The sequence below is a fragment of the Podarcis liolepis genome (genome assembly GCF_965112155.1).
Source record: "Podarcis liolepis genome assembly, chromosome: 8".
In the NCBI taxonomy this organism is placed as follows: Eukaryota; Metazoa; Chordata; class Lepidosauria; order Squamata; family Lacertidae; genus Podarcis; species Podarcis liolepis.
The window spans coordinates 32,684,022-32,697,512 of NC_139560.1; the positions used below are offsets into that span (position 1 = coordinate 32,684,022).

At 41.0% G+C, this 13,491-nt stretch overlaps 1 protein-coding gene across 4 annotated transcripts in view; it reads left to right on the forward strand.

The window, feature by feature from the left end:
- STAU2 (staufen double-stranded RNA binding protein 2) overlaps window positions 1-13,491 on the forward strand; it is a 140,895-nt gene that overhangs the window by 39,982 nt on the left and 87,422 nt on the right. For all 4 annotated transcript variants that reach the window (XM_083517264.1, XM_083517266.1, XM_083517265.1 and 1 more), the window contains exons 9-11: window positions 5,261-5,398; window positions 9,369-9,500; window positions 12,302-12,362. In XM_083517264.1, the coding sequence (XP_083373390.1) occupies window positions 5,261-5,398; window positions 9,369-9,500; window positions 12,302-12,362 (331 nt within the window). The remainder of the gene's footprint in view (window positions 1-5,260; window positions 5,399-9,368; window positions 9,501-12,301; window positions 12,363-13,491) is intronic.

The following is a 13,491-nucleotide window of genomic DNA, read 5'->3' on the forward strand; positions in this document are numbered from 1 at the left end:
ATATTTATTTATTTATTTATTTATTTATTTATTTATTTATTTGCATGTATAAGAAGGGTTTTAAAAAAATGATTATAAACACGAAATCAGTTTGAAACTGCACATACATAAAATCAGTTCGAATCCAAGACAGATACCAGCTTGGATAACGTTTTTTGAAGGTTTGTGGACAAAGGAACATCTTTAGCAGGCACCAAAACGACTATGGAAAAGGTGCCAAAGTGCTAGCATCTTGGCCCAAGGGCTACTACTGTGCTTTTAAACCATTGGGGGTGGAGCCTCAAAAGTACATTCAGGACCTGCAATGATATATTAGTCATTGTTTGGATCTAGGATTCTGTAAGAACAAATTCCTTGAACCCAGTGATCTGTCCATGGTCCTGTAAGGCTTTGATCTGATTCTTGCTCCTGAACTTCAGACCTATATTGGCTGCCTGCTAACCTGCTGGTGTCATCTGCCTGCCCTCCTCCTTGATCCTGGTTCTCACTATCTTCTCAGAGGTTTCCTTGGCTACTTAGCAGCAGGACAATCTCAGTCTAGGAGAGACCTGCACATTGCTGAGCAGTGAGCCAGACAGGCCCAGAGGAGAAGCCTACTACCTTGATACAGCCTTCGTCTGCTTGGGGGGAGGATCCAGAGTGAGAGGCTAGAAGAGAAGGGGAGCAGTGGTCAGTTCCAGCAACGTCACCAGTCGAGCCTGAGTAACTCTGCTTTGTTGTTACTTTCTGTAAATAAAAGCTAATTGCATTTCGTGCCTCACGTTCTTCCTGCCCTGTGGATGACCTGTGTGTGCTGACAGCACCTTGAAACGGGGAGAGGTCTTTCGTGTTACCTAGAACTTGATTTTTTTTATTATAATTTTATTAAGATACCAAGGATTGAACCTCAGACCTTCAGCACACAAAGCATGTGCCCTCCCTAAAAGGAGAAAAGGCTCATGGAACTACAGTGGAACAATACGTGTTTGTGTACTAAATGACGGGGGGGGGGGCAGAAATCCAGGTGATCTTGAGTCAGATTAGCTTTGATATATATTGATGAAATTTGTCAAAGTTAGCTCCTTCACACAGTCTTGGAATCTAAGACTTTGTGTCTGAAGGAGGTGTAAACTTTTCTGTTCAGGGTTTTTACATTAGTTAACCAAAGATTGCTCTTAGCAGTGAATTCAAAGAATCAAATTTCCACGGATTGAAAGCTGGTTTTCTTTGCTCACACTTTAAAATAATCACTACTTAGAAGTTGTGTGATATAACTCTTTGATTCTCAGGAACTCACTGCAGATCCAGGTCATAGTTGCCTTATAATTATCATGTCCATAAGTACTTGTTGAATGGTAACCAACCCATCCATCAAAACTGTTTTTTCTGTTACAGGATACTAGTGTGCTTTCTAGTGGTGTAATGAAGCTTCTTTCTTAACCTCCTAAATTCCTGTGAGCTCAAGTTTCTTAAATGGAGTGTTTATTCATGGTGGCAGTGGATTTATTGCTTCTTCTAGGATTCATGAGCTTCAGTCTAGAGGGGCTGGTCCTGATTTGTGTATTCATCCGAAATTCCTCCTGAAAGCGGGGAAAGGGCTAGAGTTAGACTTATCTGCATTAAATCTGATCAAACTCAGGTGTTGTACAAGTCAGCCATATGCCATCCCCTATATAATTTGTGAAACATTACCACTTCGGCTCAGCATCATAAAAACGATCTTTTTAGCTTCTCATCTCCACAAAAGATTTTGCAAGCATCCCTTCCCTACCTGATTTTATTTTATTGGGGTGGTTTGGGCGGGGGGGGGGAGGGTCAGGAGGAAAATAATTATGCAGTAAAGCAGTTAAAACTATTTCACCATGAATGATGTTTCCTTGCACCTTGTTAAGTTGCATGCAGCAATGCAAAGCAGGTGCTTTCAGAATTCAGATTCTTTCAGCACAGTTACCCAGCTTACAAGCTCTAATTACTAAAGAAAATCACAAAGCTAAATTTGATGAAAGGCAGCCCAAGCAACAGCAAACAGTTAAATCTGGAGGGTTGGCTATAAGCTGATTTAATTTTACTGAAGCTGGCCAGCATCCGTCTGTCTCGGGAGGCAATGGAAGAATGCCCCTTCATGGGTGAAACCAAACCATTGGAGAGTTAAGCTCCTACAGTGGCTGTAGAGACCGATATGAGAGAAACACGTTTGTTGCAGCTGTCACTATTGGAAGCAATTTACTGAAGCTATTAGAACAACTTATCCATAAATTTGCTAAATGTTTATCATTTGGATTAACAGATGATAGCCCATTTCTGATAAATATACTCTATTAATGCAAGTATTGTTTGGACAATGAAGAATAAGACTTCAATATTTGAGGCCCTGACTCTCAGAGAACAAGCTGACCTAAAGAAACTGAGGTGGTCAGAGAGGTTGTTGAACATGACATTCAGGGATGTGATAGCGACATACCATTTCCAGGCTCTGAAGTCTCAGGGAAGAAGGATGTCACTTTGAGTGAGAGAGAAATTATCCTTTGGAAGAGGCCTTTTCCTTGGGAAGTGAGCAGGTTATTAACTCATGTCAAGGATATTCCTGTGAGACTTCTTGGTAGTGGACAGTTCATTCACTGGTGACATATATAGCTGTGTTTCTGATAAGCATGAAGGCAACCTGGTGACCTGCCTGCTTGGTTCAAGGGTTACAGATCTTACACGTTGCCTTGATGAGCTGGTAGATAGGGCTGGGGAGAGTTCAATGGTTGTGGGGCATGTTGGCTCCAAGGATGTGGGGAAATGTTGTTTTTCTAGGAGAAAAAAAATAGATGGCTATGTAGTAGGTTGAAAGTCCAGGTCGTTCAAAGTGGCTTTCTCTGAAATGCTAGCCAGTGCCTGCAAGACAGGCAGAGCTGAGGAGGCTCAGGATATGAATGAGACAGTGGTGTCAGGAGTGGGTGTTTGGAGATGTTAGGCATTGGGGAACATTTTGGGATGATCAGGGCATGTACAAAAAGGGACAGGCTTCATTTGAACAGGAATGGAAGTACACTGTTGGCACTTAAAATAAAAAAGGTGACAGAGCAGCTGAGAGAAAGCCGATAGGAGCAGAGAATCATCCAGTTCTGGATAAGTCATCCAAAATCATGTGTTTTTTATTGTTCAAATGGGAGATGGGTAGAACTGGGCAGTGAAAGTGCAGTGGAATATTATAGCAATTCAAAGAAGCAAAAGTGCTGTAGGGTAAAATGTATGTGCCAGAGACATTAGGAGAAAGACATTGCATTATAGATGCTTATGGGCTAATGCCAGAAGCTTCTGAGCCAAGATGGGTGAGCTGAAGTGAACATAGATATAGTGGGCATAACCTGGTGGAATGGAAGCAAACAACAGGACATCGTTATCTATGAACTTTTTAGGATGATCAATGAAGGGTGTTCTGGAAATAATGTCACACTGGATGTTGAATAGAGTCCAACAAACTAGAAATCCCAAAAGGCACAGTCTGTGAGTGGCAATCCTGGGCCCCAGGGGTAATTTAGTAATGGGAACATACTATCATCCACCTGATCAAAACGCCCAGAGCAATCTTGAGATGGAAAGTTAAACCAAGGAGGCATTCAAAGGCAGACATGTTGTAGCAATGGAGGCTTCAGTTACTCTCACATGGACCAGTACATGTGTGTTGCAGTCACGACAAAAAATAAGGCTATAAAAAGCTACTAGCCAGGATGCCTGTGCACTACCTCAATTGTCAAAGGTGATAGGCCTATGAATACTAGCTGCTGAGAATAACAAGTGGGGAGAGAGCTGCTTATGTGCTTCCCATAGGCATCTTGTTGGCCACAGGATGTTGGACTAGATGGGCCTTTGGTTGAATCTGGTAGGGTTTGTCGTATGTTCATATGCGGGATTTTTATTTTTCCATTTATATACTCCTTATCGAAATCCTAATGATATTTATGGTTTGCATATTGATAAGGTAGCTCATATTTATTTAAGTAACTTGCACACTTTTGCTCTGTGTGTGTGTGTGTGTGTGTGTGTGTGTGTTTTAGTGTTGTCTTTATTATACAGTTGTTTATTGTTTAAAAGTGCAGTGACCTATAACCAAACATGTTACATTTTGAATTACCGACTAGCTTACATTTAACAACTTTATCTTAGCTGACTTGCAGATCACTGCTGAAGTCTGTATGCAAACTTCATTCATACCTCGCTTATAAATTCTTCCTTACTATTGTGGCATAAGACCCAAACACATATGGCATTAGATAAATTATTTTGTGCCTTAATCTCCCTGCACATGTTACTGCCAGCGCACACTTCCACACTATCAGGTTTGATAGCTATCTGCATCAAGCAAGCATTTACCTTACACTTAATTTATCATGGGGGATGCTTTATATAGGCTGTCTGGGGGTGGTGGGGCGAGTGTCAACCTATCTTTCGATCTTGTCTTGTTGTGTAATGTTAGGAAAGCTAATCTCTCTGACCTTTCTCCTTTCCTGTCTTTATAAGTGGTCCAGTAAAATTCACCAAACTCACAGTATTGTTGCAAGGACTGAAATGGACAAAACCCTTCAGAAGGGTGGGTTCCCTAAGTAGTTTCTATATTCTGTATAAATTGATATGATGTCTTAGGTAAACTCAAGGAGCAAGAATGCCTTGGTGCAAATCCGGGAGGTTTTATTGAGTTTGGAAAGCTGAAATGAAAAATATTCTGGGAAAGGCACTCCACAGTTCTTTGTGCAATGTAAGGCAGAGGTTAGGCAACTTTTCTGTTTTGTTTTTTAGTGAAAGGTGGTAGGATCAGAGAAGACATCTATTCAGGCACCCCAGGCCTCAAACTCTAGAGCGAGAGAGAGCCAGATAGTGCCTGAAACATTGTGCTGTGCAAACCGTCAAACCTTGGTTTCTAAAACTGGCTTGTTTAGACAAACAATAGCTAATGCTGACCACAGTTTCCTGTTTGAATGAAAAAGGAAGCTGCCATTAACAGGAAATGAAAGCAAAAACTTCTGAACTCCTCCTTGCAGTATGCATATGAGAATGTTGTGGTTGTTTGAAAAAAGTTATTATACAGGTATAGTTTATTGTGCATAAGCAAGATGGGTGGATGCCACTTGCATGGCTATGTTTTCATATGATGACACCTGTGGAGATGTGTTCAGGAGTTCTCAACGGATGTAAACTGTTGGAAGTGGAATGGGTGAGAACGCACCTTCGCAAAGGAACATACTTTATAACTGTCTTCAGAACAAAGCCTGTTTCATTTCTTCCTCTCTCTTTTTAGACTGGACCAGAATATGGTCAAGGAATGAACCCCATTAGCCGTCTGGCTCAGATTCAACAAGCCAAAAGGGAAAAGGAACCAGAGTATCTTCTTATTTCAGAAAGGGGAATGCCTCGTCGCCGAGAGTTTGTTATGCAGGTGCCTCAAATTGTGTTCAGATTGGTGCTTTTTGCTCTACTTATTTTACTCTGACAAAAGAAGAAGAAGAAAGATTAACACAAGTATAATATTTCAAATGTTTTAAATAATCATTTAAAACTTCTTTTGTCATTCTCTGTTCAACTTTTCTTGCTATAGAAGCAAGCTAATGAGAGGAACAGTGCTGTCATTTATTTTTTTCTCTGTGTTTAACTAGCTATCCCTGCCAAAAGGATGCATTTTTAACACACAAACCTACATGTAAAATATACATCAGTACAAGTATCCAAATGTTTCCAAATGTTTGAAACCATTGGTTATCAGATTTGGGGAGCCCATGGGCACATATGGAATTCTGAGAATGTGGTGTGGGCATCACTCACAAAATGGTTGCCCCGGGGTGTGTCATAGCATAAACGGCTGCCACATCTAAAAGAGCAGAAAAAGATGCAGAACCACAAATTGTGCATATATGGAAAGCTTTAATAAAACAATGTTGGAAACATAAACAGCCAAACATGTTCCAAGAATCTCTGTTTCCAAACATTGCTAAGTCTGGTCTGTTGTGTTGCCTGTTGCTGGTGACATGTTGCAAATTAGAAGAAACACATACATAAATATTCCTGAATTCAGTTGTTGCATTAATATAAAAGTATAGTCACAAGTAAAAAGATGCATTCAGTGCTGGCTGGCTAGTAATCATACTCTTGTTATTATTTGCTTAAATATTGTTTATCCCACTCTTCAGTCAAAAAAGACTCCCAGAATGGCAGTACAGATCATTAAAACAAAGACAGTCCCTGTTCAGACTTACACTCTGAAAAGACTGGACATAAAAGGATAATGGATTTGTATGGAGGAGGAAATAAGCAAATGCATTTACAAGTTCTTCATTACAAAAATATCAAACTCAGAATGGGAAAGAACAGCTCACTAGAGACAACTCATCAGAGAAGTGGTGGAAAACACGGCACCAGACTAGTGTGATGATTGAGGCTGAACATTATCTGCAGTGTACAGAAAAGACTCAGCAAGCAGTTTATTGTTTCAAGTCCAGGGAAAAGTGAATCAGTCAATACTGTAAAGCTAACCCCCCCAACAGTCATAAAATTGGCAACACACCCTAAACGATCTCAAAACTTCAAGAGTTGTAGAACTGAGAGAGATCATTTGATGAGGTGTGGTTAAAGCCCCTTGCAAAAGAGCTCTTTGAAGCAGCACTTCTTTTATTAGGCAGGAAGAGGAGAAAGGAGCCTGCACTGTATAATGCAAGTTTCTTTGTTCTCTGCCCCACTTCCTACTGACATGCTTACTTAAAAGAGAGGCACAGAGCTACTTCAAAGGGCACTTTTGCAAAGGGCTTTAAGACAGTCCTTCCTATTCCATTTGATCCTCCATTTACAAGCACCCCCCTCCCCTCCTCCAACATCAGGGATGGCAAGGAGAAGTGTGGGAAGGCTCACAAAGCATAGGTCTGGCGATGCTCTTTGGACTGCAGTTCCCATACTTGGGAATCCCACTCACAAGCGATTTTACAGGTGGGCAGGACAACCCACAACAATGTGATGTCAGTATTAAGGATCTAGCGTCTGGAGCCAAAAAGGTTCCCGGCCCTGTTGTATAGCTAAAACTGGTCAGATGGTTTGTTGCAGGGGGACGGGGGAGGGCTGTGATGAAAATTGCCTTGGCTTGTCATATAAGCATAGCTGTCAACCGTCCCTTATTTGGCGGGAAAGTCCCTTATCCCAGCGCTGTGTCCCGCTGCTGTCCCTTATTGATGATGTCCCTTAAATTTCCCGGGTTTCAAAGGAAGCAGCTCCTGTCCCTCCCTCCCTGCTGACCAGGGAGGAGGGAGGCTCCAACTGTGTTGCTTGGCTGCGTTGCTCACCCAATAAGGTGTCTAAGAGCGACTGGGGGGTGGAGCTTGCATCCCTTGTGCCAGTGAAATTGGCTGCGTTGCCTGGGGACTCGTCTTTGCTGAGCGCTTCCCAGCGGAGAGGTGATGGTGGTTTTCCTTGCTGCACCGCCTTTGCCGGGTTGCTGTGCTGTGGGAACCACCACTTGAGGCTTTGTTTGGCTGCTAGCTGGGCTTTCTGCCTTTGGCTCTGAGGGGCTCAGAAGTTGAACATACCTGTGCTCTGAAAATCCCTTATTTTGGCTGCTGGTCCCTTATTTTCGAGGCTGCAGGTCCCTTATTTTCAAATCTGTAAGTTGACAGCTATGCATATAAGCCACCATTACTGGGCAGCAAAGGATGGGTGCAAGTCCAACTCTCATCTTTCTCCAGTGCAGTGCTGACTGCAGTTGGGAGAGGGGCATCCCTAGCCATAATCAATCTAGAATATAGGAGGAAAGGAGGAAAGCTGTTATCTGTCTGTCCCACTTGCAGTCTCTCTCTCTCTCTCTCTCTCTCTCTCTCACTCACACACACACACACAAAAGCTAATACCCTTCTATCTGGTCATGAAAAAGAGAAAGGATGTTGGATACTGACAATTTTATAGACATATTACACATTATGCCTTCTCTTTGAAGGGACATTAGTTAGAATATGCTCCCATCAAAGTTTTGCATTTTCAGGTCTTGCTGATTTCAATGGGAGAATTAAGCTTGTGTTTGAAACTCCTATGAAAAGCAACAAAGTTGTTTGACTGTAGTTTGATCCTGCCTGTTTCTTTTAGTTGAGATGTTTCTACTGGTTGTAAATAAACTTTTTAACCTAAGACACATGATACTGTTTTTGAAATTTTCATGCTAAAATCATATCACATTAGACAGAGCCAGAGTCCCACAAGATTTATTATGGCCTTCACAAACTTATCAAAGTAAATTGTCTTTTGTATAAAGTGCCTAAACCATGTTTTCATTTGTTCTAATTGAATGTGGAAATAAAGTATCTAGAGATAATATGTTCATTTTTATCTGTCACACAAAGAGCAAGTTTAGATGTGATGAAATGGATCCAATTACTTATGCTGACCGTTAGATAAACAGAAGAAAACCTCTGATGACATTAGTTGGTGTTCTGTTCCCAAAGTTAATTTCAGCAAGCTTTTTCTTTGTAGTCAGACCTTTAATCCTTGATAGAGGTTACAATAATACCTAAACCAGCTTTACAGGTCTGAGAAAGAACAGTTCGTGCATCATGCAATTAATTTTCACTTCATTGTAGTTTTCTAATTTTATTTTATTTTTAAACCAAAACATTTCATTTGTAGCATAATTGTACATGTCTATTCGGGAATAAACCCCTTTATGTTCAGTGGGACTTTCCCCCAAATAAGTGTCTATTGAATTGCAGCCTTAATCTCAGTTCACTTTCTTTAGAACTTCCTACCTGCACAGGTCTGACAAAGCCTGAGCCTCAGCATATTTCAGAAACACTGCAAAACGTTTGCAGTGAAATAAACATTTAGTTGCAAGGAATGCACAGAGAGTGCTTTTAATGATTTGATAGATAGCAGATTTTTTTGTTTTTTGAATACATAATCTATATCAGCCCTGTTATTTCCTTCAACTAAGCAGAAAGTGTACAGGATTGCATTTGTAATGTTTTGAGGAAAGACTTATTTTCTACAAAAACAAATTCTGTACGATGCAGCTGAAATCCAAAATTATGAAATTATGTAAGTGTGATCAAACACATTTCCCAAGAAATAAGCTTTCAAATTGTACAATTATACAGTATATTTCCTCTCATTTTATCTTCATAGCAACCCTATGAAATATGCTAGGTTGAGAGAAAGTGACTCCTGAAAGTCACCAGTTAGTTTTGTGACTAAGAATTTGAACTCGGATTTCTCTTGATTCACAAGTTCAGTACAAAAGTACTATAAGAACTTCAAATACGTGTTTGTCTCTTAAGGCACTCACAAACTTCAGAAGTGCTTCTGTGCATAAGTATATTCCTACTCTTACTTTCCAAGAACAATGTTATAATGATTAACACCTTTTTGTTCTGTTTTACTAGGTCAAGGTAGGAAACGAGATTACAACAGGTACAGGCCCAAACAAGAAGATAGCAAAAAGAAATGCAGCTGAAGCAATCTTGCTACAACTTGGCTATAAAGCCTCATCTCCACTTCAAGAACAGATGGAAAAGGTAAGAATTATACCTGATACAGGAGAGGGATATCTTCACGCTCTCTCAGCACATAGTTCTTCTAAGATCTTAGACAGGGATGGGGAACCTGTGGCCCTCCAGATGTTGTTGGGCTCCACCTCCACAGCTGGCATGGGAGTCAGAGATGGTGAGAGTTGTAGTCCAGCAATATCTGGAAGGCCACAGGTCCCCATCCCTGACCTAAGACTTTAAATATATTCAGTCTCATTGCTGTGGGTAGATGTGTTCCCAGTTTGCTGTACCTAGATTTAGCTTTCTGTTGCAGTGGCTCATAAGAGACAGCATCAAAAGAAAAACCCCAAAAGCAAAGCAAAGTGACAGGATCTCAAGAAGGTTTTTTTAAAAAGTTAACCACATGACATAGTCCTTGTAAAATACTCAGTAGAGCAGAACTTTCCAAACTGTGTGTCGCATCACATTAGTGTGTCATCAGCTGCAGTGTGTAAGGGTGTCGCGCAAACACTCCCTGTGCTCCTCCCAAGGCTGGAAAGGGATTTGCTTAACCTTCGGTTTGCTAGTAAATCTGAATTATTGTGTCACAAAATGATTCAGGTGTAAAAAGTGTGTCACCGACATGAAAAATTTGGACAGCTCTGCATTAGAGTGAAGCGTTGATTAGGTGTCTTCTGCGGAGAAATCCTGGGGCTCTGAAGATCCTTAGGATAAGTGGTTTGAGGATGGAAGCTCTCAACATCATTTTGAAGCCTTGCCTCTCTTGGTTTTTAGTGTTTCCTGGCAAGGGGAGATGCTTCTTCACCTGATGTCAGTTGTTTGATAAGTAGGCAGTCCTGCCCACCTGTCAAAATGGCCTGTGCAGCTTGGGGATCTTAGTATCTGACCACTAACTGGAAATTTTCCCCTGCCCGTGGTCTGCCTGAAAGCAGGTTTCAGGCGTAATTGTGATGAATTGAACCTAGGATCTTCTGCATGAAAAGTGTGTGCTCTACCACAGAGTACAACCCTTTCCCCATGCAATGCCTGCATCCATCTAAATCCTTATTCCAAGCACATTCGGACACAGTTCTAAACTGAAACCTTTCCATAGTGTAATATATGGGATTTTGCCAAGAGCTGCTACTGAGGGATAATAAAACTAGTCCTCAAACATCTTGTGGTAGATCAAATTGTGATCCCACACCCCTGAGCAAATTCGTTATAGTAACAAAATGAGTTCCTTTCAAGTAGAGCTGTTGCCTTGTTAAAGAATTAATAATTGATTAAGCAATTTATTACATTTGCATATGAAAATTGCATATGAGTAAAAAAAAATTTTTCTAAAGAAAGGAACCTATGCTTGTTTTCAGACAGTGCATGCATGCGTCCTGGCAGGCATCACAGAAGAAAAGGCATTCATTGCAATTTGAGAGACAAGGGGTAACACCTCTTAAGATGGTGCTTGCCGTGTGTAGTTCTTATTAAATGCTATCCAGTTTAATCATGGACACCTTTTTGATCAACTGAAAGCTTTTAAATAAATTTATCTAACCAAGAAAATATACAGTGCTTGGGGTTTCTTAGATTAAGAGGGAAACAGCCATTAAGAGGAGACATGAAAATCTTGCATGGCCTTGAATAAGTGGATACAGAATACTTTTTTTTTCTCCTTCTGGGAGAAAAACTGGGAGCCATCCAGTGAAACAGATTGACAGGAAATTCCAGAGAGTGCGTAATTAAATTATGGAATTTGTGGTAACAACATGTGGTGATGGCCCCTAGCTTAGATGACTTTAGAAGGGGATTCAACAAACACGTGGAAGAAGAATCAGTCAGTGGCTACTAGTCATGATGACTGTATTATCAGCTTCAGATTTAGTAGCAGTATGAGCACCCATGACTACTTGTTGCAAAGGAACAATGTTGCTGAGTATCTGTTCCCAGGGCGTATGGGGTGTTAGGAGAGGGGTGGTATCTCTGGTGCTCCTTCTGGGGTAGTTTGCCCAACTTTGGTTCCCAGTCTGTGGCTCCCAGAAGCTGTCAGTATGAAATAGCAGCCACATCATGGTGAGTTAGGGACTTCCCCTGCATGAGAAGACAGGCTTGGGCAGATTGAGTGGACGAGAATAGTAGGTTCAAGAGTCAAGAAACTGGTTTCTGCCTGTGCTGTAGAGGGAAGTGAGGGGCAGGTGATGCTCTTCAACCTGGGAAGGTAACCCATGTAGGAGAAGGAAAACCTCCACTGCCTTGAGGAGGAGAAAAGCCTAAAGAGCAAACCCTGCACAAATCCAGAGTGGAGTCCCTAAGACAGTTGGATGGCACCTTGTACGCCTCCTTCTGGCAAGTCCTGCAGCCCAGCTGGTGCCAGATGTATTGCTCTGCTTTCTTTTGGACCATGTCAGTGAGGCCGAGAAGCGGGTCTTGTCATCTGTGCATCCCAGGACCTCAGTACACACTGCCCAGGCTTGCGCCCCAGGGAGGTCACTTCTGTGCTAATGCAGAGGTTTGACTTCAGACCCGGAGGTGTATCCTGTTGTCTCTTGAGACAGATGGATGCTAACAACATCCTGTTGCTAGATGGCAAAAACAGGAGACAGTTTCGTGTCGTATTTGTGGGCTTCTCAGAGACATCTGTTGGCCATTGTGGAAAATAGGGTGCTGCACAAGATGGATATTTGGTTTAATCCAGCAGGACTCTACTGATTTTCTTATCGATAAAACAGTGCAGCAGAACTTTCTTAACATCCTACCCCTGCTGGCAAATGTCTATGTATACTGAAATGTTATTTCACAGTATTTATGCTTTATATCATGCAGTCATTTTTGTTCTTGTTTATCTTTGTCAGCCAGGTGACATCAAGGGGTGGAATGGCCAAAATGTTGAATATCCTGAATCAGCAAATAACAGTAAGTGACATTTCTATATTCATTCATTTTTAATATTCTCTCACCTTCTGCTCCGCATTAAACTACAATTTTAAAATTATTATAGATAATGTTAGTTTATCCAGGACATTTTTTCTGGCACAGTATATGTCTTTTTTTTTAAGGTTTATAGTCTTGTGAAGAAAGATGGTAGCCTATGTTGTGCTTGTGAAATGGTACATCGCAATATTTTTCTTTTCTATTTTGCAATGTGTGCGTTGCCTAATACTTTATTAATTCCCCCCTCCCACTTTTTAGTCTTTGGCTTGCAATCTGAACATGAGCTTATGATTGAAGGGTAAAAGACTGGAACAAAATTTCAGATATTGTAGAGATATCAGTTATGCTTGTTCCATAATGTTGGTTTTGTTGATGTTTTTATGTTGTCCTTCTGCTCTTGATGGTTGGCATCTGAGAAGTGGAAATCTATAAAGGCTTGACTTCTAAAGATTCCCAGAGCATATGTAAAACCATAGAGACCATTAATGAAGTTCTCTTGCCAGTTTCAAAGGTTGTGTGAGTAGACCTAATCATCCGACTGAGTCTAAGAACTCTTGGCTTGGGAAAATGTCCTGAAGCATTTGTAATTTCTTCCCAATGCATTCATTTTGAGATACACAATTTTAAACGATTCTCTAGAGGCCATGGTTTTTAAAAACAGATGATCTTTGGTCCTATGGAAAAACATGGCTTAAACTAAAATTTAGGTGAACAGATATTTAACATTCTTAGAGCAAATCCACATCATACATTTAAAGTACCCCCAATGCATGCTTAAAGCACGTGACTTCTCCCCAAGAATCCAGGTAACTCTGGTTTGTTAAGAGTTCTGGGAACCGTATCTCTGAAACTACAATTCCCAGGTATTTGCCCCTAGTCCATCTTCTTCTCCCAAGGATGTTACTCTGTCCTCAAACTTGCCATAATTTCCTCTAATCTTATAATGAAGCTTCTTCCGGCTTCTCTCAAATTCCTGTCATCATTGTTTCTCCTTCTGCTTGCCTTTCCTCATTTTTGTGGTTCCCTTTGGCCCTCCTGAACATTTACTGCTTCACACATTTCATCCAGCTGTCTTTCCTGATGCACATCACTGACAATCTCTGAGACACTG